This window comes from Chlorocebus sabaeus, chromosome 21, assembly GCF_047675955.1.
Source record: "Chlorocebus sabaeus isolate Y175 chromosome 21, mChlSab1.0.hap1, whole genome shotgun sequence".
Taxonomy (NCBI): Eukaryota; Metazoa; Chordata; class Mammalia; order Primates; family Cercopithecidae; genus Chlorocebus; species Chlorocebus sabaeus.
The window spans coordinates 34051845-34076842 of NC_132924.1; the positions used below are offsets into that span (position 1 = coordinate 34051845).

The following is a 24998-nucleotide window of genomic DNA, read 5'->3' on the forward strand; positions in this document are numbered from 1 at the left end:
TCGGCAAAAACAAACAAAAACAAATTCAATTAGATCATAAATTCAAAATTGGTTTTTGGCAATTCCATGTATTAGATAGTAAACGCCTTAAACTGCCTCTGTCCAAAACCAGGCACCTAATGCTATGATAACAATAATAGCTATCTTGAGAGCTACTGTGTAGGAAATTCTATGTGCTTTATGCATAATACATTCTCATTTGATGAGCACATGGCCTAAGAATTAGGAACAACTATGATGCTTGTTCACATGAGAAAAGTGAGCCACAGAGAAGTTAGGTAGTTTATCAAAGGTTACACAGCTAGTAAATGGAAGAACTGAGAATGATTTCAACTTTCCAATATTCTTAAAAAGTTTTCTAAAATAATAACTGAAAATTTTAATAATTGAGGTATTGAAATTTTGGTAATTTGATTTTTATCTACTCTTGATATGACCTTTCTTAACAGTGGTACTAATAAATAAAGTTATAAGATACTCTTCAAAGATAATTTCCAGATCTCATTCATAAACTGCTAAATTCAAAGACTACTACATTGGCGTTGTGTGTTGTGGCAGAGACTGCTGGTTGTCTGCCAAATTATGACCTCCTTTCAACCACAGTAATTACATATCACTGCCCAACTACACTTTATTCCCAGCTTCTCTTGTAATGCATTATAGTTATCTAAATTATCACCAGTTAAATATCAATGAAATTATATATATTACTTCCACCTCTAGAACTTACATTATTGATCATGCCTTGTCTAAGATCTCTTTCCCCTTTTCAGCCAGCTGAAACCAGGATATGCCAGTGACTAAGTTTCTATCATGAAGACATAAACTCTCTAGGAATCTAAGGGTGGGCAGTGGAATGATATAAAAGGTAACAAGGCCCCTGAATAATCATGTAAAGCCAATCCGCACTCCCCTCCCCAGACTTCAATGACTTATGACATAGACTGTTACATTAACAACAACAACAAACACTTTACACTGTTGGATTTCTTTGTCTTCACTCTAATTCATTATTTATCCCTGACTAGTATTCAAATCAAGTAACCCATCTGATACACTGCCATTAAGACAAAAAATTAAATTGGCTATGTAATAAAGTATAAGATATGCACCACTGATCATACCCAAATTCAACTACTATTGCAAATTACTTTAAATATCTGATTCTTGAAGAAAAAATGTAGCAACTAAAAGCCAAAAATAAGGAAATTATAAAGCTAGTTCAAACACTGCTACGATACTGAGTACACTTAATCCAAAAACAGCCAATTTGAAGGGCAACAAATACATATGATAGAGGATCTCAAAACAGTAAAGCACTTGTCAGAAAAATATTTGCCTCAAAAATCAAAAATCTAGATATGAGCCAAGCACACTGGCGCACACCTGTAGTCCCAGGTACTTGAGAGGCTGGGATGAGAGGATGGCTGGAATCCAGGAGTTTGAGGCCAGCTGGGAAACATAGTGAGGCCTTGTCTCTATATTTTAAAAAAATTTTTTTACATCAAGATACAGAATATTATTAAGCAATAAAAAGAAACAAAGTACTGATCTATGGATGAACCTCAAAATCATTATGCAAATACAAAAAAAAAAAAGGCAAACAGAGAGACACAGAAAGTAGACTCATGGTTACCTAGGGATGGAGACAGGGGTATGTAAGGAGTGACTGTTAACGGACTCAAGGTTTCTTTGGGGGATGATAAAAACCATCCTAAAATTAAATTGTGGTGATGGTGGCATGACTCTGTAAATATACAAAAAACCATCCAATTGTATACTTTTTTTTTTTTTTGAGACAAAGTCTTCTATCACCAGGCTGGAGTGCAGTGGCACGATCTCGGCTTACTGCAACCTCCACTTCCCAGATTCAAGCAATTCTCCTGCCTCAGCCTCCCAAGTAGCTGGGACTACAGGCATGTGCCACCACACCCAGCTAATTTTTGTATTTTTAGTAGAGACGGGTTTCACCATGTTGGCCAGGATGGTCTCAATCTCTTGACCTCGTGATCTGCCCACCTCAGCCTCCCAAAGTGCTGGAATTACAGGCATGAGCCACCACACCTGGCAAACTGTACATATTTTTAAAAAATCAAGATAATTGACATTAATATAGGTTGCTTTTTGGATGCTTGCTTTCTTTTATATCTGCAACTGAGTAATCCTGGGTACAATTTTACAGAACCTATCTATATTCTTGAGTCCAATAAAAAGCATATTAAATAAAAGTCCACGTTTGTTAAACTAAGTAACATAAAGTACAAGCAGCTACTCAAGAGTGTGACTAGGGGAACAGTACCAGACCACCGACAGTTACCAGTCTATATCAAGACAAGACACTTGTAAAAAATATAAATCAACTGCATCACTAACCACACTGTTGGGTTCACCTAATAGCTTTTCATAGCAATACTTTCTCAGTGAAGGAAGTAATGCATTTACATACATTGCAGTGTACATTTTTCATTCCAACACAGACCAGTAACAAAGTTTCTGAACCAGCTACTTTGAGTACCATGGAAAAGAAAACTAAGAACAGAATGCCAAATACGTGCAGAAAAACCATACAGGCTTTTAAACCTGGGTACCTAGAATACCAGATAATTCAAATCACTTGAGAAAGAACATCTTGGTTCCTCTAAATAAACATTTCTCCTGATAGCAACTCTAAAACACACAAATAGATGCAACTAAAATAGTGCCAAGATAGAGTAACAAGAACCGAATGAACTCTACCACATGAAAACTAAAAAACTGAATGAAGAACAGCTCTCAAGCTACTGGACGTCAGGATAAAAGGTTAGTGATCCCCGAAAGAAAAGAAACAACACAGGTCACCTCTATAACTGCTCCAACTTATTACTGTCTAGAGAGACTTTTAAGGCCACAGGGCAAAGAGGGCAAACTCAGGCAGAATCCAGTGGTCTCCCTGAGTTATGGGAAGAAACTGAGAGTCTAGGAAAGCTAAGGAGAATAGAGTTTTCAGGACAGAGTACCAGAGAAGGATCATGTAGAAAAAAGAACTCAAGAGATCTGCAAGGAGTCCCCCTCAAGTCTTGAGCTGATTACTGAACAGCATATGCATGTGAGGAAATTAACCCAGGCTGGAGAAAGAATCACCCAAAAAGGACTACAGGGAACAGTACCTGGAACTCAAAAAGGGCCAGGAATAGTGGTTATTCCTACCAGCCAGAATGGAAAAACTCATAATTCGTGGGAGAACAATTACAGTATAGTCTTTCCTCAGTAGTGGGGAGAGAGTAACCCCAGTCTAAAAGGCTGCTCTGGTACCACCAAGCAAAGCATGAAAACAAGGCTCAAAAGGATCAAACTGTTGCCAAGTAATTAAACCACATCCCAGAACAAACCTCAAGAATATTTTTAGGAATATAAAAAATATCCCAACACCCAGCAAGGTATAATTCACAATATATGACATCCAATCAAAAATTACTAAGCATGCAGAGAGGCAGAAAAATATAACCCATAATAAGTAGAAAAGCCAATCAATCAAAACTGATATAGAAATGAGCCAGATGATCAAGTTAATGAATAGATATTTAAACATGTGTATTCCATATGTTCAAGAAGCTAGAAGAAAACTGAACACAGTATACACAGAAACATGAAAGACATGAAAAAGACTCAAATCAAACTTCCAGGAATGAAAATGACAATGTCTGAAATAAAAAATATATATACACTGGATAGGACTAATGGCAGATTAAATATTGCAAAGAAAAGATTAGTGAACTTGGAGACATACAAAATTTAACTATTTAAAATGAAACAGAGAGAAAAGAGACCAAAAAAAAAAAAAAAAGGCACGAGTGGAAAAAAAAAAAAAGCACGAGTGAGCTCTGAAACAACTTTAAGCAACAAAACATATGTGTACTCAAGTCCCTGAAGAACAGGAAAGACAGAAAAAACAGCTGAAGAAATAATGGCCTAAAATTTTCAAAATTTAATGAAAACCCTAAGTATACAGATACAAAAAGGTCACTGAACCCCAAGCATAAAAAATAAAGAAAATAAAGAGGACACAACACAATCAACTGCTTAAATTCAATGATAAAAGAGTAAATCCTAAAAATAGTAAGAGGGAAAAAACACATTAAATAAAGAGGAAGAAAAATACTGACGACATTGAATTTCTCATCAAAAACAATAAATGTGAGAAGAACCACATTTTTAAAATACTCAAATACAAAAACTATCTATCTAGAATTCTATACACAACAAAAATCTCTTTTAAAACTAAAAGTAAAAATAAGACTTTTCCTAACATAACATACAAAAGTTGAACAAATTCACCAACAGAAGACCTGCACTACAAATATGTTAAAGAAAGTCCTTTCAGGTAGAAGGAAAATTATACCAGACAGAAATCTTTATCTATGCATTTTACCAGTTTGGTTCTTTATAAGAATCCTCAAAATTACTTACAATACACTGAAGAATACTTTAGTACTCCAAAAGATGCCACTACCATTTTGAAGGGAAAATGGTTAATTCAATTTCCTAAATGTTAATGTACATTACTAGAATTTCAAATTTGAAATTGCATTAAAAACTCCTTAAGAATTATGTACCATGGTAAATTTATCAGTAAGCGCTTAACCAGATAAGCAAACAGCTGGGGAGAGAGAGAAAGACAGACGAACAGACAGATTGAGAGAGACACTAAGAGATTTGATCTTGTGTAATGGTAGAAACTGGAACTAGTTTGTGTAAGGCAGGCAATCAAGAAAGACATTTATAAAGTGGGAAAAGCAAGAACAAAATAGGATCCACAATCACCAGCTGAAGCCCACCAGAATGGACTGAAAACTGAAGTCCATGTTGGTTTTTATTCTGACCCTGATAGTCTCAAGGTGTCTTGAGCGTGCTGGGTTCCTTCCTGACAGGCCTAACCCAGGAGATGGAGAAACTGAAAGAGGATTCCACAGAAGGTAGGGCAATTGCAGCCTAGCTACTATTACCTCATATCAACAAGGAGAGCCAGGAGAGAAGCTGCAACTTGTATAAGCTACAAAATGGCTGCTGCTTCACTTCTGCCTCATCTCACGCAAGAATCTCTCCTGTGGCTCATCCTAAACAAATTACAGAGAAGGGAACTCTGGAAAATAAGTTCAGCCTAGCAAAGCTGACATATTACAAAGCTACCACCATAAAATTCCATTTATCAAAAAGAACTCCATTTGACTTAAGTTCTCGCAACTCAAAATTCTATACTAAACTTTTAAGACATATGATCCTTCAATTGTATTATCAATGAGTTTCATCTAACCATACCATTATGTATCCTGGAATATTCTGATAAGAAAAATTTCTTCTATGAGAAAACCATTTCAATGACTAATATCCACAAAGACATTACATTACTGTACTAAAACTATATGCTAATTTTTTTCCCACAATTTATCCTTTCTGAAACGGAGATGTATCTTACAATCAATGGCATGTCTTAGTTTACTTGGATTATTTCTTCCTGGAAGTAAAAAGGTATTACCATGGCTTCTCAGGCTCAATGAAGCAAGATAATAAAGGCTTCCCAAAATCTTTACAGGAACTATTGATTTTCTATTAAAATTATAATCAAGACAATCTTAAATAAATGTAAATCAAATTCCATAAAATGTGAAATATAATTTAAAAAGTATTAAAACTATTTTTTTCTGGTTTTCAATCAAAACATGGTAAGTAAATGGGCAATGTGGCACAGTTATGTGATCGCTAGAGGGAGACAAATGACTGCTGAGTTTTAGTAATACAAAATGTTTCAATTCATTTGTTAGCTGTTACAAACTGGTATTTTCGTCCCTTTAAATGCCAGAATACCCACAATATTTGTAAAATGATAAAGTGCAAAATAGTGCTCTTTTTAAAACTTCTTAAAAGAACTGGAAGGCCACAGAAAAACACTAAAGATGCATAAAAAGAAAACACTGTAAATAGCTTACATATAGTAAACCAGGACTGTCCAAGAATGATAGTTTTTAAGTATATTTTTTTAATCCTTTTCAAGACCATAAAATCCCATATCCAAAGTAAAATGTCACCTTCAGATCCTTCTTTTGACTACAATAAAAACTGGTCAGAATGCCACAAGCCCCAAAACTCATTGTTACCTATTTATTCCACAAACACTCGATGAATAAAGAGACATACCACACTTGTGTCTGTTATTATAAGCCATTGTAATATAGCAACAAAAACACCTATCTTGGTTTTTCAGGTTCTCAACTTTGCCACTTGTTAACTAGATGACTTATCCATGAGGAAGCCTGAACTCAGAAAAACTAAGTTACCACCTTTTGAAAGCAATTTCAATGAGAATAAAAAGGAAAACTCTATGGGATGACAAGTTATTCTTTGGAGTATATGCTGTCACTCTAAAACAATGCGAAATATGTTTACATTTTAGAGAAGAAAAAGCCAAGAAGATAAAGATAGCTTAAGAGGTCCACACTAGCCAGAGAAGAGATCTCGCACATTGTCTCACTCCTATACCTATGATACTTCCCAAATACCTGGTGATGTCTCCTACCCAGTTTGTGAAACTTAAGAATCAAAACAGTATGAGTACATTTAACAGTTTGTAACAGCCTCCATTACATCGTTTTGGCAATATTACTTTAATATTCTCAAATATAATATAGTTCAAAAATGTCTTGAAGTACATCATATCCATTTTGTTATTCAAGTTGAAAATACAATTATATGAAAAAAACTCAATTCATAGCTTAGGCTCCAAAAAATTATAAACTAAACTAACTGAAAAACTTAATAGGGGCATAGCACTTTTTAGTCCTGTTTGAAAAACAAGATTCAAAATCATTGGTTCTCTGAGCCTCAATTTTAAATCTTTCAATTTCCAATATGTATCTAGCACTCCAAAATACAAACGAGAACACAATGAAACACACAAACTGCTAATTTTCACAGAAGTCTTTGATAAATGTAAAGATGGGGTTTTTAAAAAATACTCATCAGTACAATATATTATTTGGCAATAAAAGGAATGAATTAATAATATATATTACAACATGGATGAACCCTGAAAACATTAGGCTAAGTGAAATAAACCAGTCACAAAGGCCACATATTATATAATTCCATTCATGTGAAATGTCCAAAATACACAAATCCATAGATACAGAAATTTCAATTAGTGGGTGTCTGGGACTGGGGGAAGGAATTGGAAGGTAAATGGAAAGTAACCACAAGTAAGTAAAAGCTTTCTTTTGGGGATGAATTTGTTCTAAAATTAGACTATGGTAATGGTTGCATGATTTTGTAAATACATTAAAATCCACTGAATTGTATAAACTGGTGAACTTTATGATATACAAATGACATCTCAATAAAGCTGTTTTGAAAAATAATCAATTAGATCAGCTCACACCTTTGGCCCTCAGAAGTATGGAGTAGTGGTTAAAAGCACTGATGAAGCCATACTGCTAGCCTCTATCACTTACTAACTGTGCAATCACGGACAAGTAAGTAGCCTCTCTGGGCTACTTCTGAAAAATGCAGACGATACTGCTTACTTCACAGGATGAAGTTAGCTAACATATGTAAAGCACTCAAATCACTATCTGGCTTTTATTAGATGTTATATGAGTTATTTTTATTAATGAGCCTTTTTCAAGAGAGGAGGGGAGAAATCTTCCCTTACAGTTGAACCAGAAATGAATGGAAAATTATCCTTAATAATAGTTACTTTTTAAATCTAGGATGTACATGAATAACGAAGTAGATACCACAAAAATCTAGGGGAAATACAATATGTAATTTATTGTTTCTCAATTTATAAACATTATCTTGTTTTAGTTTTAATCTACTTTGTAATCCTAGTTTATTCCTTCAAGCAGCCAATTTCATAAAATAACATTAAAAACAAACATATAATTTAAACCAATCTGTTGTAATAATCCCAACATATCCAATTCTTTTAATTCACTGAGTTAAAGAATTATAATTATCAGAATTTCATTTAGTTTTAATTATTAGAGCACTTTAGAGTGATAAAAGTCAATGTGATAAAAGATGAAAAATTTTATTAAGAAACAATTACAGACATTTAATTTACTTTTATTTTTTGTCAAGTATGGAATAAGTAATAAGCTAGTCATATTATTTTATAAAAGAATCGAAATGCAATAAATTTCTATTATGAAGAAAATGAAGGTCTCTGCTTATTACATGGAGTATCCATTATAAAACTTTAAATGAAATTATAGATGATACATCAGAACAATCTTTCAGATATTCAAGTTTATATACTCAGTACCTCAAATAGAAGAACTCTAGAACTACTATAGGATTCATACCATGGAACAGATTTAAAACAAATACCAAGAAATGTCACAGATTTTATAAGCCATCCAACCAGACCAGTTTGAAAGTCTGGAGCTGTAGCAGCCCAGCAGGAGACTAATTTTGGAATATGAAGCAAGTTCATAAAAAAATAAAAAATAAATAAAAAAACTAAAAGTCCGTTGACTAGTAACAAAGAGGAACAAAGAGGAACTATCTCTCCCTGGCAAACATGTTTTATCCCCAGAAATAAACAATTGTCACCACATATGTTTTATAACTTAGAGTGTTTTTTTGGTTACAGTATATATGCATTATACTTTTTAGAATCTGAGGGAAATGCTATGAATTTCCACTCCTGTCGGATGACACTTTATATTTTAGTCCTTCCTTGATGATTCTCTGGTTCATATTATGAAAAATAGTAAAATAATAATAGCTACTTACATTTAGGGAGAACCTCCCATGCATCAAGTACCATTCCAGGTACTTTTATCAACCTTTTCTATAATATGGAGCATCATTTAAAAAATCACTTTCAAGTGCCTCCCAGAGAATATGCCCCAATGCAAGAATGGAAGCAGAGAAGTGGTCTCCTCCAAGATTAGTGACTGTCATCAAGATTTAAGAGTTGCCATAAAAACTTCTGCTGAAGACCTCTTCTGAGCACCAAGGCCACAATCTCCTACAAGTTTTGCTTCATTAATCCCCTGACCTCAGTCTACCACTTTAGTCTTGTCTGTAGTCCTTAACCCCTTTATCACCTGGAAAGGACAGAGAATGTGAGACGGTTTAAATTTCAGCTACTACTCAAATGAACCACAGAAATGGCCTGATGTGTGCATATATATGTAATTTCACACAAATGAAGGTCTATCATTCTGCCATTCCTATTCGCACAATCATCCATTCTTTTCTTGGATTTCAAAGTAATCAGAGTTAAAACCCCAAAGGCCACATTTCAGGATATTCTTGATCTCATGGGCTTAGGACATGGTGAAATGGGCCTTTTTCATGAGTTATCTATCTCACCTTGATCCCTCTGGCTTGTAATACAGTGGGAAAAAAAAAAAGATTGACATTATACTTTGGAAAACTGCCAAATCCAGGTATAAATCATGAGAAAAATATGTAAAGAATGGAGAAAAAGAGAGTAATAACTACACAAAGCAGCAAGAGATTACAACAAATGAGTAAAAAAAAAAAAAAAAAAAAAATTAGCTGAATGTTCTAATAGTCATGGAGGGCACGTATTATGAGATTTCACTATATTTTAATATTTGGTATACCTGCTTGAAAGGTTCAAATGAAAAAAGTAGTTCCTTAACCAAATGGAAAATCCTACTCCTACAGTCCTACAGTCTGCTGCAGGACACTAAAAGTAAAACTGGGAAATACTTGCATATTTTTAACTAAAAAGACTAACGATAGAAAAGACAGAAGTGAAGACTTCACAGACATTTATAAGGAGATTTGTAAATGTACACAGTACTTGACATTATGTTTACCCTCTAACTCAAAAGAGCAATCCTCAAACAAATAGAACAAAGCAAGGAAAATCTTTTCAGAATTTAAGACTTACTTGTATAACATCTCTGCCCAGGTGTGCAATATATAACCACTCCACTGGAGTATAAAAATATTTGAGAATCACAGGACTAATAGTTCATTTAGCAATTATTAAGCAATTGCTGGAGGCCTTGTTGAACAAAAGGATAACAGAACAGACCCCATCCTCAGGAAACAACAGCTCAATACTGTCAATGGGCGTAAGTACATCCCACCAGCTCTACTATAAGTGAGACTGTAATATATATGATCAGAGTCTGTGTAAGTTTCATCAGAACAAATTGCTTTTCTTGTGAAAATATTAAACAATTCAATGACTAGATAACTGTTTTTTCACTGTTTTTGGCTTCTTACAAGTCTATTTCTATTACCAATGAAGCCACAATGTTTTCTGCTTGCATTGTACCTGTCTCTCTCTTTCTTAGCTCAAGAAATTCTGCCAATTTTAACTAGTTTGTTTCTTACGATAATATAACATTTCTCCCATTAAAAATTTCAAAATTTTGTCTAATACTACATCTTATTTCACCAAATTACACTTTTTTGAAAAGTAATTTTAATTTATGTATTCTATTTTTCCTTTATTCAGTGCTTATCATTTCTAATTGTATTTCTAAACAAGAACAAAAAATCTATCAAGTATTCCACAATTAGATGTAAAACATCTGGAAATAGTTGTCAGGGACTACCTCAACAAGCCTGGTACCAAAAGTCTAAAAGTATTTTAACCATCTTACAAACATAAAAGCAGCTGTGGCAGAAGGTTAATAGGAACTGACCTGTTCTTGTATAAATGTCTATCTAAAAGGCTACTTTTCTCAATACCTGGTTTTTGCTTACTTAATTGGTTCAGCTCTTTAAAAAGGTGGGTTTCAGGCAATACACTATCAACTTCAGTCAGTTACACAAGACACAACTAACCTTTTGTTCCGCCTGCAGTTGGTCACATCTTTCCTTCTCATGGTTAAGTTCTCTTTCCATTCTCCCAACTTGTTCTCGAAGTTGTGCTGTTTCTTTTTCCAGAACGGCAATTAACTTTAACAGTTCTTCTTTTTCTTTCATGGTTTTCTCAATTTTCAACTATAAAGCAAAAACTTCAAATTAAATAGCTTTGCTTAATCCTAAAATATGTTATTACAAATTTAGTTTTCCATTTCCAAAAAAAATAGTGAAGACATTCACAGAAAGAACTTTTACATTCTACCTACTTAGACTTCAGTTAGAAAAATTCAACAATCATAAATTTAAACCTTCTTTTGGTTGAGCAAAGAAGAAAATATTAAAAGAAGATATAAAATGAGAGAACTGTATTATGAAGTTGGCTGCTAATCATTTTTGAGATCAAAACTAAAAAAAAAAGGCATATTAATTTTTCCGTTAATTACGGGGCTTTCTGATCCACAGTAATAATCAGATACTCCGAGAGGAAAAGTTGTACCTCTTCTGGAATGCAAACCTATAGGAAATCTTTGAATCTATCACAAACTTATATGGTATATATGGCCTTCATCTATGGAATTACTATTGAAAGTGTTGATTCTTTAAGACATCAAGAAATTTATAGGTTCTATATATAAAATGGCCTCTACTTGGCTAAATTAAAACACTCTTCATAAGTAAAAATACAAATTTTAGGACAAACATGCAGACTATAACAATATATTAACAATATACCTGATTCTTACAGGAACAGCCAATAGTTCAGGAAAATATGAACTTCAATATTCTAAAATATTACTAAATTAATGGTCATAAGATAGTAAAACAAAGTTAATATTTCTCTTACAGGAAGAATGAAGACTCAGAGGGAAGACTTAACAAAGGTGGCATTATACATTTAACTGGTAAAATGTTTTTCCTCCATATACCCTAAATTGGTTTTCCAGGGTCATGGGATTATGAAATCAAACTGATTAAATTCTAAAATGGCTCTTATCAAAGTTGAATAGCTGCAAACTTTCTGAATGACTCTTCTACCTGTTCCAACAAATCAAACCAAAATGCCAGGAAAAGTTTATTTATTCAATCATTGAATTTCTTTTAATATCTTATCTATTTTTTAAAAATGATTTGAAGTAGACTGCAATAAATGGCATTCAATAAAGTCAACAGAAAATTAGAACCAGGCAAGTATATTACCCATAAAGGTTAGTATCATTATTAATTTGGCATTAAATCTGGCTCAAAACTATCTGGCAGCTTAAAAATAAAGATATATCTTGACAAAGCGCAACACAGACTTTATAAAAGAATCACCTTTTCCAGTGATTTATTTAATTCACATATACTTTCTCGAGTTCACTAAAGCTTAAGTAGACATTTTAGAAGAATTCAAATTAGATAAGAATGTATATGTCTCATTTCTTGCCTCAATTTTGTATTTTGAAATATGTTAAGAATACAAAATAGTTAAAATTTTACAATGATCATCCAAACATCCATCACCTAAATTCACTAATTATTAATATCTTGCCATGTTTATTTTATCTCTTTATATACTTAAGCTTATGTATCCTTTTTTCTTCTAAGCCATTTGAAATGAAATTGCAGACACTTCACCCCTAAATACTTCAGAGCAAGCATCACCTAACAAGAACAGTGGCTTTAAACCACCACTATTATTATAGCTAAGAATATTAAGAATAATTTTATATTCCCCAATAGGCCATAGTCAAATATCCCTCACTATCCCCCCAATTTTTTTTTAAATCTAGGATATAATCAAGGTCCACACATGGCAAAATTATGTCTCATTAATCACTTTTAATGTCAACAGGGCCCCAGATGTCTCACATTTGTACTAATTTTGTGTAGTTTTAGATAAAATAAAAACTTTAATGAATGTGGGGATTTTAAAGACTCATCAAAATATTGGTTTAAAAAATTTAATCTTAGAAATACTTAAGAAACAGCAATTTTCGTTTTCTTTATAAAGTACCCTTTGCAAAGTAGGAAGGAGTGAAAGAGAATGTGGTATGTCTCAATCTACTTGAAGAAAAAGTACAAGATAGATGTGAATGCCAAAATGCTCATCACTTTTCTGTTGGAGGCCCTGAAATGAGGGTGGTCTAATAAGTATTCAAAAAGCTACAGTATAAATACTAACTGCATTCTTAAGATCTGGGCTTGTTTCAGCATCTTTGACTGGCATTCAAATACAAAGCTAAAAACCTTGATCATCAGGCAGTTGCACCACAAAATGTTTTAGTCACCCTATAAAAGTTACATTTCTTTAAGATAAGAGAGGAATTTCTGGAAAGGGGAAGGAAAGATATGAAAGAATTCACAATAAAAAATGATTGGTTCCTCCTAACCTAGTTTGACTGTCTAATAAAAGTATTATATCTGTAACCTCTTGTCTTTTTGCTCCAGTCTCAGTTCTTTGAGGTAAATAAAAGTAAAATCAAAGGCATTAAATATTTACATGTTAAAAAAATCTATCCAACTATAAAAAAAAAAGCAATGGCTGCAATAAAAGAAATATGAATATAAATTAGCCAAAAATGTATAATGAACCAATTTGAGAAGCTATTTTTCTTACTATTATAATAGAGGGCACTATATATAATTAATCACAATAACTCAAATATAGCACTGTAGTTTTTTAGGTATAGGATAAAGATACTGAAAAATGTGATCTTAAAATGAGAAAAGAATGTCACTCTATTTTCTCTGTCAATGACTACTAAAAATTAATACATAAGGCATTATTAGACCATCTACATAGTAAATTTATATTGAAGCCATTATCATGACTCCATAATATTATATTTACAAAAGCAGTAAATAGTAAATAGCTTTTTAAATTTTCTTTTTAAATTATGGTTAATCTAGGCTTATCCATTTCATCAGAAGTACAACAACAGGAATCATTCTAAAAATGTTCAATCTAAATTAAGAGACTGGGAAGCTCTCCTGCCTCACTGCCACACTTTAGAAAGAGAATGTTCATGGTAGTGAAACCAAGTTCACATCCTTACAGTTAGATTTACTGATTTATACCATTGTCCCAAGCAGCTTCATCCCCAAATTGGTAACATTCTACAATGAAATGATTACGCCACCACAAAAAGTTAAGCAAAGGAACGTAAGGAAAGCTTTAGACCTAAACTCTCCCAATTGGTACTTACTGCACTATCTACTATGCACAAAATAAGGACAGGCCCTAGGGACAGTCCCTGCCACAGTGGAACCAACAGCATAATTATGGCCGAAAGATTTTTTAAGCATTTCAAAAAAGACACTCTATTTTAGTTAAAAAGCATTGGATTTTTTTTTTTTTTTTTTTTTTTTTTTTTGAGACAGAGTCTCACTCTGTCACCCAGGCTCGAGTGCAGTGGCGCGATCTCAGCTCACTGCAACCTCTGCCTCCCGGGTTCAGGCCATTACCCTGCCTCAGCTTCCCGAGTAGCTGGAATACAGGCACCCGCCACAACGCCTGGCTAATTTTTTGCATTTTTAGTAGAGACAGAGTTTCACCGTGTTAGCCCGGATGGTCTCGATCTCCTGACATCGTGATCCTCCCACCTCGGCCTCCCAGAGTGCTGGGATTACAGGTGTGAGCCACCGCGTCAAGTTAAAGCATTCGATCTTTGTGGCAACTCTCACGTAACCTTAAAGTTCTTAAAATGCCAACCAACATGAGCTCTGTTCTTAAAGTTATCAGTGAATCACTATCTCACTGTGAACACCAACCTCAAGAAGGCCTGCTTTTGTGGTCACCACTAACATGTCAGAATTTCCTTCATCTTCCATAGTAAGCAGCTCTTCAACTGGAGAAGAAGCTCGAAACTGGAAAGGTGTACTTGCTCCACGAATTTCACCCTTATGGGTAACATAACAGAACTGATAAAATTCTCCATCATCATTTGGAAGGTAATATCCTAAGAGGAAGTTAACAAACAAAATTATTAAACTCCCTATTATAAAATTCATGTTATTTCAATTTAACAATACTTGCCGTATCTCATTCCGCACACTGTTCTTGGCACGTATCTGGGGTATGTCCTTCCTCCTTTCACAAATTATCAAAAGTAGACTTTTCCTTCCTCCTCAAAGTTAAAATTTTTCTTCTCTTAGGTTTAAGCTTATATTCCCAAAATATCCTTTCCCCTTGTATCTTCTAGGGCAAAACCCACTCATCTGGGAGAAGCAAGTATATACTTTACAATGGGAAACAGGCTGGAGGAGGAGCAAGGGAAGAACCAATATAAAAATCTACTAAGGACTGGGAGTGGGGATGGGAATATGTCATTTAAAGAAATCTTCCCTCCAATTTGACATTCATTACATGTAAATGAGAGATATTAACTAAAGGAATATGCTGCACATGTGAACTATATGAAGGCAGAAAAGAAGATGAGGTCTGCTAGTGCAGTATGGTAAAAATAAGCTTTAGAACCCAGTGCAGTGGCTCATGCCTGTAATCCCAGCATTTTGGGAGGCCAAGGTGGACAGATCACTTGAGCCAGGAGTTCGAGACCAGCCTGGCCAACATGGTGAAACCCTGTCACTACAAAAAATACAGAAATTTGCCAGGTGTGGTGGCATGTGCCTGTAGTCCCAGCTACTAGGGAAGCTGAAGTGAGAGGATCGCTTGAGCCCAGGAGGTCAAGACTGCAATGACCCATGATGGTGCCACTGAACTCAAGTCTGGGCGACAAAGTGAGACCCTGTCTCAAAAAAAAAAAAAGCTTTGAAACCCCACAGCTCTATTAAGAATTCCAGCTCTACCACTATTATTTACTTAACCTCCCTGAGCTACAGGCTCTTAATCTGTTTTTAAAAAAAAAAAAAAAAAAAAAAAAACCAGGGGTGGTGGCTCATGCCTGTAATCCCAGCACTTTGGGAAGCTGAGGCGGGTGGATCACCTGAGGTTGGGAGTTTGAGACCAGCCTGACCAACATGGAGAAATCCCAACTCTACTAAAAATACAAAATTAGCCAGGGGTGGTGGCGCATGCCTATAATTCTAGTTACCCCGGTGACTGAGGTAGGAGAATCACTTGAACCTGGGAGGCAGAGGTTGCAGTGAGCCAAGATCGCGCCTCTGCACTCTAGCCTGGGCAACAAGAGCAAAACTCCACCTCAAAAAAAAAAATTAAAGAAAAAAAAAAGGCTATCTGTCTCAGAGATCCAAAATATTAACAAATAGATAATATATTTATAGTATCTAGAATAATATGTTCAATATTTGCCCCCTTCTTTCCTCAATTTGTTATTCCATTTTAAATTTTGCTGGATTATTGTAACTTAAAATTAATCTTTGCCTCCCCCTCAAAGCTCACACAGTACTTTTTACATTAAAAAATAAACATCTCCTATCGCTTCTCAGCCTTTTTGGCTAAGATCAAGTGTAAAAACTACATACCTCCACAGTAAACCTAACATTACTAGTTACTATGTACATGCCTTACAACTACATCAGACCTCTAAAACACCGTAGATACCACACACACACATTGAGGGCACATATATGTGTACATATTTGTGCATATACATATTAAAAAATTCAGAATTCCCCACAATGACTTGTAAAAAGAAAACATTCAATACTTGTGAAACGAATAAACAAAGATAAATATCTTACCTTATTAATATCTACCCCAAAAGCTATAATCACTATGCCTGCTATTCTTTCATGCCTTGAAATTTTCAGCCTCAGTTATTATACCTACTTCGCCTGATTTCACTCTTTAAAAAACAGCTGGCTGTTCTCCTTAGAAACAGAGAGGACAGGCCGGGCACGGCGGCTCCCTCCTGTAATCCCAGCACTTTGGGAGGCTGGGGCGAGCGGATCACGAGGTCAGGAGATCCAGACCATCCGGGCTAACACAGTGCAACTCCATCTCTACTAAAAATCCAAAAAAATTAGTTGGACGTTGTGGTGGGTGCCTGTAGTCCCAGCTACTCAGGAGGCTGAGGCAGGAGAATGGCGTGAACATGGGAGGCAGAGGATGCAGTGAGCCGAGATCACGCCGCTGCACTCGAGCCTGGGAGACACAGTGAGACTCCGTCTCAAAAAAAAAAAAAAAGAAAAGAAAAAAAGAAACAAAGAGGAGAGGCAGACAACATATCACATAAGATAAATTCTTGTGGCACTTTAAAGTGAAGTAGTAGTCCACAAAAAGAAATTAGGAGGGGTGGAGCATGTCAAAAAAAGTACAGGAGCCCACTTGAAAAGCTCCAATGGCTAAAGCTGAAACAATTAAGTAACAAAAAAAAATACTGTATTAGACTTTATTTCACAGAAGAAATTAATGATTCCATGGAGAAGACGACAACTCTTTCTAACATAATGATCAACTAATAAATATACAAGTAATGAACTTCATTAGACAAACACCACAATAATCGTAGGCAAGACGCACGGAGGGATACTAAAATTAGTGGCTGAAAATATGAGGAGAAACAAGATATTTCCACAGTCTCAAAGCAGCTCCCTTTTTAATATGCATTAATTACAAGGGGAAAAAAATAACTTTATTTACAGTGGAGAAACCCAGAAGACACAATCTTAAGCAATCAAGATTATTATAACCAGTAATAAGATATATGGACATCACATACTCCCTGATAAAATGTACTGAGAAAGGTACAGTACTATTTCTATGGCATTCTTCCCAAAAATGCATAACTTCAATCTAATGATGAGAAAACAATGAGCAAAACCAAGATGAGAGACAAGCTACTACCAAAACAAACAACAACAACACAAAATGCTAACAGTACTTTACAAGAAAGTAAAGGTTATGAAAGATAAGGAGAAACCAAGGAGACTAAGACAACATGACAACTAAATGCAAAGAGGGATTAGGGACTGGATCTAAGAACAGAAAAAGAACAGTAATGGAAGCACTGGTGAAATCTGAGTAAGGCTTGTACTTTAGTCAATAGTACTATACCACTATTAAACTACTGTTTTCTTAAATAAATGTACCATGGTCATGCAAGATGCTCACATGAGAGGAAGCTGGGCAAAGGGCATAGAGAAATTCTGTGAACTACTTTTGCAAGTTTTCTTTACATCTAAAATTACTTCAAAATACAAAGTTTAAATAAGCAAATATCACAGACATGTATCTGGCAATATACATTTTTAAAGTTTTTAAAAATCCACCCTCCTAATCTCTACTAAAAACTTACTAATTCATACCAACTTCCAAATAGCCACTAGGCTTACTTAAAAGCTTAACTAGAAAACAAATATACAGCATAATTAATCAGCTCTGGCATCAAGACATTAGAAACTCTACAAACTAGGTATTCAAGGTCTGACTCTTTTTTTTTTTGAGACGGAGTCTCGCTCTGTCACCAGCTGAAGTGCAGTGGCCTGATCTCGGCTCACCGCAACCTCCACCTCCCTGCTTCAAGCAATTCCCCTACCTCAGCCTCCCGAGTAGCTGGAATTAATAGGCGCAAGCCACGACGACTGGCTAATTCTTTTGTATTTTTAGTGGAGACAGGGTTTCACAATGTTGGCAAGACTGGTCTCAAATTCCCGTCCTCAGGTAATCCACCCACCTCCGCCTCCCAAAGTGCTGGGATTACAGGCGTGATCCACTGCGCCCGGCCTCAAGGTCTGATTCTTTAAAAAACAAAAACTTCACTAAAATAAACTGCTAAAAAATATGGTTCAAAACCATTTGAGATAGACCTAATTATTCAGAGCTGCAATTTAAACCTGCCTGGAAAAACTGTTGTCAGATAGATAATGAAAATAAAATCGGAAAAAGTAAAAACAAAATTTTCTAGTCGAATTTTACAGACTGTGCCTTTAGTGTTCAACAAGATTATAATAAATAAATAAGGGTTCATTTAGGAAAACAATCACGTTTAGGTACTGTTAGATGTTTCGGGTTTCGCATTCCAGGATTCTCATGACTCATCCACAAAATGAGCAAAGTGATTTGCATTATGCTTGAAAGTCCTTCTATAACTCTAATATTTGATGACTAAGCTTTCCCTGACTTCCTTACACAACAAAAAAGTTCTAGGCAGGCAGATGCTTTTATTTCTGAATTTCAAAACTCAAAATAAAAATGAACTGTTGAATTTTCAGAAACTTGTAAAACATATTGCATTTATGCTTAGTGCCCATGAATTTTTGAGACAGGGTCTGTCTCTGTCGCCCAGTCTGGAGTGAAGTGGTACAATCTTGGCTCACTGCAACCCCAGCCTCCTGGGCTCAAGTGATCCTCCCCACCTCAGCCTCTAAGTAGCTGGGACTACAGGTGCACACCACCATGCCTGGCTAATTTGGGGGATATTTTTTGTAGAGATGAGGTTTCACCAAGTTGCCCAGGCTGGTCTCAAATTCCTGGGCTCATGCAATCCATCCTCCTTGGCCTCATAAAATGCTAACATTACAAGCGTGAGCCACCACATCTGGCCCAAAAATGTTTTTGAAGTATTAACAGAAATAAACTGGATGCTTTTCTCTCTCTCTCTCTTTTAACCACTTTTAAACTTATTGCTAAGTCCCTAATAAACAAATGCAATAGTCACTATAACACATTAAATAACTTTTTTTGCAACAGATGGAGTCTCGCTATGTTGCCCACACTGGTCTCTAACTCCTGGTCACAAGCCATTTGCCTGCCTCAACCTCCCAAATAGCTGAGATTACAGGTGTGAGTCACCACTCTTATTTTTTAAGAGGAAACCAATCACAATAAAAATGATTAAAAATAAAACAACAGCTGTTAGGAAAGAAGTTTTAAATGTAACAAAACTGGTTCCAATACACACCTAAATTTTATTATCTAAAAAAAGCTATTTTAAAAGATAAACTACATATATAATTTATAACATTTCCTTATCCAAAAACATCTATGAGGACCTAAATCATTGCCCATATTACACTACAAGTTTTATCCTCTGCATATTGGTTTCCTGGCACAGAACATAAGGAAATATCTTTATATATGCAAGCTCCATGCACTCACAGTGCCAATTAATGTTTAGACCAAACATATGCAAAATTCAGAATAAAGTGAAAAAAAGTTTTTAAACAAACAGACCACCAAAATCCAAAACATCAAATGCTGCTGAAATGTGGAGCAACAGGAACTCTCATCATTCATTGCAGGGAGGAATGTAAAATGGTACAAGCCACTTTGGAAGACAGTTTCGCAGTTTCCTACAAAACTGAACCTATCATACAATTAATTAATTACATTCTCTGGTATTTACTCAATGAAATGAAAACTTACATCCACACAAAAACTTGCACAAGAGTGTTTATTGTAGCTTTATTAGTAAGTGCCAAACGTGGAAGCAACTAAGGTCTCCTTCAATAGATTAATAAACTATGATACATCCATTCAATAGAATATTAATCAGTAATAAAAGAAATGAGCTATTCAAACCACTAAAAGACATGAGGGAATTTAAACCACATGTTACTAAGTAAAAGAAGCCAATCTGAAAAGACTACATATCATATGATTCCAACTCTACGACATTTTACGGCAAACTGTGGGGACAGTAAAACATCACTGGTTGCCAGGGTTTTACGAGGAGGGAAAGAGAGATGAGTTGGTGGGACACAGGAGACTTTTAGGGGAGTGAAGTTATTGTTCTTTATGATACTGCAACAGTAGGTATATGTCTTCATACATTCATCAAAATCAACAGAATTTACATCACACAGTGAACCCTGATGTAAACTATGAACTCAGACAATAATAGTGTATTAATATTGGTCCATCAGTTGTAACAAATGGAGCACACAAGATGTTAAAATTAAGGAAAGCAGGGAAGGGTAGTGTAAGGGATTGCAAGAGAACTACTTTTCATTCAATTTTTTCTGTAAACCTAAAACTGCTCCAAAAAAGTTTATTAATTTTTTTAAATTAAACCATCTGAAGCTGATTAATCTGAGCCTAGTTATTTTAGAAGGCTGCTCTGCACATGTCACCAAAATCCAAGTCAGATATTGCCTGATAAAAAACAGGACATTTTAACTTAGATAAGACCGTATCAATTAGATAATTTTTTTTTTTTTTTGAGACATAGTCTCGCTCTGCCGCCCAGGCTGGAGTGCAGTGGCCGGATCTCGGCTCACTGCAAGCTCCGCCTCCCGGGTTTACGCCATTCTCCTGCCTCAGCCTCCCGAGTAGCTGGGACTACAGGCACCCGCCACCTCACCCGGCTAGTTTTTTTGTATTTTTTAGTAGAGACTAACACGGGGTTTCACCGTGTTAGCCAGGATGGTCTCGATCTCCTGACCTCGTGATCCGCCCGTCTCGGCCTCCCAATCAATTAGATAATGTTAACAATTATTTGCTGAAAACTGTCTGCCATGCCACTGGTTCCCAAACTTCAACATAACAGAATCACCTGTTGATCTTTCCAAAATTCTAAAACCCAGGCCATACCACAGACCTATTAAATCACAACATCTGGAGGTGGGACATAAATTTCTGTATGTCTTAAAGCACTCAGGTGATTACAAATTACAGTTAAATTTGGAAATCACTATACCAAAGCTATGTGCATAGGCTCCAAGTTATGCTGCCCTTAAAACAGGCTGATGCTCTCTCTTAGCAACTATAACAAAAACTAAAACTCAAGGGAGGGATCACTATAAAAATTTTTTGGCCAGGTGTGGTGGCTCACGCCTGTAATCCCAGCACTTTGGGGTGCCAAGGTGGGCGGATCACAAGGTCAGGAGATCGAGACCACACTGGCTAACATGGTGAAACCCCATCTCTACTAAAAATACAAAAAAAATTAGCTGGGCGTGATGGCGGGCACCTGTAGTCCCAGATACTTGGGAGGCTGAGGCAGGAGAATGGCGTGAACCTGGGAGGCGGAGCTTGCAGTGAGCTGAAATGGTGCCACTGCACTCCAGCCTGGGCAACAGAGAAAGACTCCGTCTCAAAAAAATAAAAATAAAAAAAAGAAATCAATAATACTAGAAATGTTTATCCCAAATTCAAACTGTTTTTTGGTTCCTTTCTGAAGTAAGCATTTGCATGCTAACAAAGTATTTTCATTAAATAAATATTTTAGTATAGTTTGGTTTTTTAGAGGTTTTTCTTTTAGTTTGTTAAAACAAATTTAATTTTTAACATTCTGAAGATGGTAAACCTGATCAGATAAGGGAGAAATGATTTGAGGTTTCATTTTAAAGATTTAGGGCCAGCCATGGCGGCTCACATCTGTAAACCCAGCACTTTGGGAGGCCGAGGCAGGTGGATCACCTGAGGTCAGGAGTTTGAGACCAGCCTGGCCAACATGGCAAAACCCCGTCTCCATTAAAAATACAAAAATTAGCCAAGCGTGGTGGTGAGCACCTGTAGTTCCAGCTACTCAGGAGGCTGAGCCACAAGAATCACTTGAACCCAGCAGGCGGAGATTGCAGTGAGCTGAGATTACACCATTGCACTCCAGCCTGGGTGACACAGCGTGACTCCGGCTCAAACAAAAAAGATTTACACGATTTTTAAATTGCATTAAAATATGTGAAAATGTGTGAGACAATAAACTTTATTTTAAATCATTCATCTCATAATCCCGAGCACATTTTTTTTAAAGTAATGATTCATAAAATGTAAACTTCTTTCTGCTAACATAAGAACATTCTTAATAGAGCCCATTGCTTAAAGATATGAGAAACCCAGAAGAAAAAGTCTTAATTATTAATAGCCAGTCCCAGGGAAGAGCAATAAAGTCCTAGAATTTTTTTTTTTAAACACAAAGGCAAATAAAGTTCTCAATAGCAGAGAGGCAGTTTTAGAGAATGCTCAACCTGGGGTCAAAGGATAAAGAAAATTCAGGTCATCCATCAACTTTAATGGTAAAAACATAATATTTTTATTTTTACCAACATTTAACTAAAATTTTAGCATGTACTTTGATTATCAGTATTTGTGATTTTTGTCACCAACAGGAATTACTTATATGTTAATACCACATTACAATTGTTATAGGTATCTCAATGTTATCTTACTTGGAAATCATGGCAGTGATTAAATCTGCCAATAAAATACATCTTGTTACACAGATTTTGAAGCACATGTATGAATATATCAAAAATCTGTTATTGTGATATTTTAATTATTTCAATATAATTGGTTTTCTTTGCAATTTTGTCTTATTTTATATTCATTAAAATATTATTCTGAGACAGAGTCCACAAACTTCACCAGACCAAAAGAAATCTATGACATACACGAGAGTAAGAATTCACTTTAATACAACCCTAAAGTCAGTAAAATTATAATACAAAATTACTCTGCAGCAAATTCTTTGATAGATCTCTGAATAAGTGTTATTTTTTTTTCAAGTTTTTAAGTTGTGGTAAAAAAAAACACATAAAATTTACTATCTCAAGCATTTTAAAGTGTATAGCTCAATGTTAAACACATTCATATTGTTGTGCAACCAACATTATCTCCAAAATTCATCTTTCAAAACTGAAACTCTCTACCCCCATTAAACAATAACTCCCCATTCCTCCCTTGAGGGAACCTGAACGCCCTGCGGATCACCATTCTACTTTCTGTGTCTATCCCTACTCTAAGTACCTCATATAGTGGAATTATACAGTATTTTTCTTTTTGTGATTGGTTTATTTGACTTATAACATCCTCAGTGTTCATCCATATTGTAGCATATGTCAGAATTACCTGAATAAGAGTATTTTTTAAATTTTGTAAATAATGCCAAGCTAACACAAAAATGAATTTTATATTACTTTATATCCATTTTATAATAAAGGAACTTACACATGACAGAATTCAAATAACTACAAGTTCTGTTAATCATTTTTGTGGTTTTCATCTGGACTATTTCCTGACCTCTTTTTTGTTACATTATTCTAATATCTGTTATCACTATTGTATTGTTTTCTCACTTGAAAAAAAATCCCCAAAAATTAATATCTAAAAAGAAACCCACTCTTCAGTGAAAGTTAAGACAACAACCAATAACTTTTAAATGTCTACATAAAACATCATGTGGCCTACACTAGATAGTTACATTCTTAGGGCTTTTGCTAAGTAAAGACACAAATTAATTCAACTTTGGTACCCTGGACATACCTGAACAAATCATTACAATGGAGTACAACATCTCTAACGGCAATAAGATATCTAGTTTCATCGAGTTCTGCAGTTTTCAGTCCTTACCTTGGAATGCTAGTACACAATTGACTGTTGATCCTTCCACATAATGTTCAGGCATAGGGGACCATAAAAACGTGTAATAATCACGAGCAGTACTCCATCCAACCTAAAGGGAAATAACAAAAAAGGCAGGTTTATAAGCAAATAGTTTATTAGGTTCATACAGCATTTTTAAATTGTATTTTACAGTTAAAATATACATTTAATATGTTTACAAATCATGAGTATTTTAACAAGCATGTCAAATTATTTTTAAATTAAACCATAGCCTAATGCTATAAAAATCTACATAAATTGAATAGTAGAATTTCTACTGTATTAAAAAGGAATTTGCTTCCAATTTCTCAAGGATAATCTATCCATATGATCAAATATAAAAACTTGTTTTGATTAAAATTTAATTTCACTAAACACAGCGAGTTTTTAAATACTTGTTCTTTTACTGACCACAGAGTATTATATTCAAAGGTGGCACATACTGAATGTCTAGTAGATCCAACAACTGAGAGAGTTATAGACTAAAGAAAATTAATATTTAAAACATTAGACATGCATTACAAATTCACCTCTGAAGAATTTTCAGATATATCAAAATTCAAAAAACTTAATTTATACCTCCAATTTAAATGTTTTATTTGTTTTACTTAGACATCTGCCTCCCCCTAAATCCACTAAATTCACTAATCCTTCATCTTTGGCAAGTCTTGCCTGCAGCCAATTGGCAAATTTTGTAAAAAGACCTTTAGCACCAAGATGTTTATATATACACAGATAGATCACCCATGTCTCAAATAACACATTCTCTACTTACAACATGAATATATACATATCTCAATCCGTATTTTCCAGATGGACTATACCATGCTAAATATTGAAAACTGGAGATGTTTAAAACAGGTACTAGATATCCATTTGCTAGTAATATTACAAAAATTTATGCATCAGCCAAAAGGTTAGATTATACCTAGGATTC

General features: G+C 34.9%; 1 protein-coding gene across 18 annotated transcripts in view; it reads right to left on the reverse strand.

Annotated features, from left to right (window-relative positions):
- Positions 1-24998, reverse strand: part of TAX1BP1 (Tax1 binding protein 1) — an 89563-nt gene that overhangs the window by 49185 nt on the left and 15380 nt on the right. For all 18 annotated transcript variants that reach the window (XM_073009024.1, XM_073009022.1, XM_073009021.1 and 15 more), the window contains exons 3-5: positions 24029-24131; positions 14587-14774; positions 10813-10971 (exon numbers count right to left, since the gene is read on the reverse strand). In XM_073009024.1, the coding sequence (XP_072865125.1) occupies positions 10813-10971; positions 14587-14774; positions 24029-24131 (450 nt within the window). The remainder of the gene's footprint in view (positions 1-10812; positions 10972-14586; positions 14775-24028; positions 24132-24998) is intronic.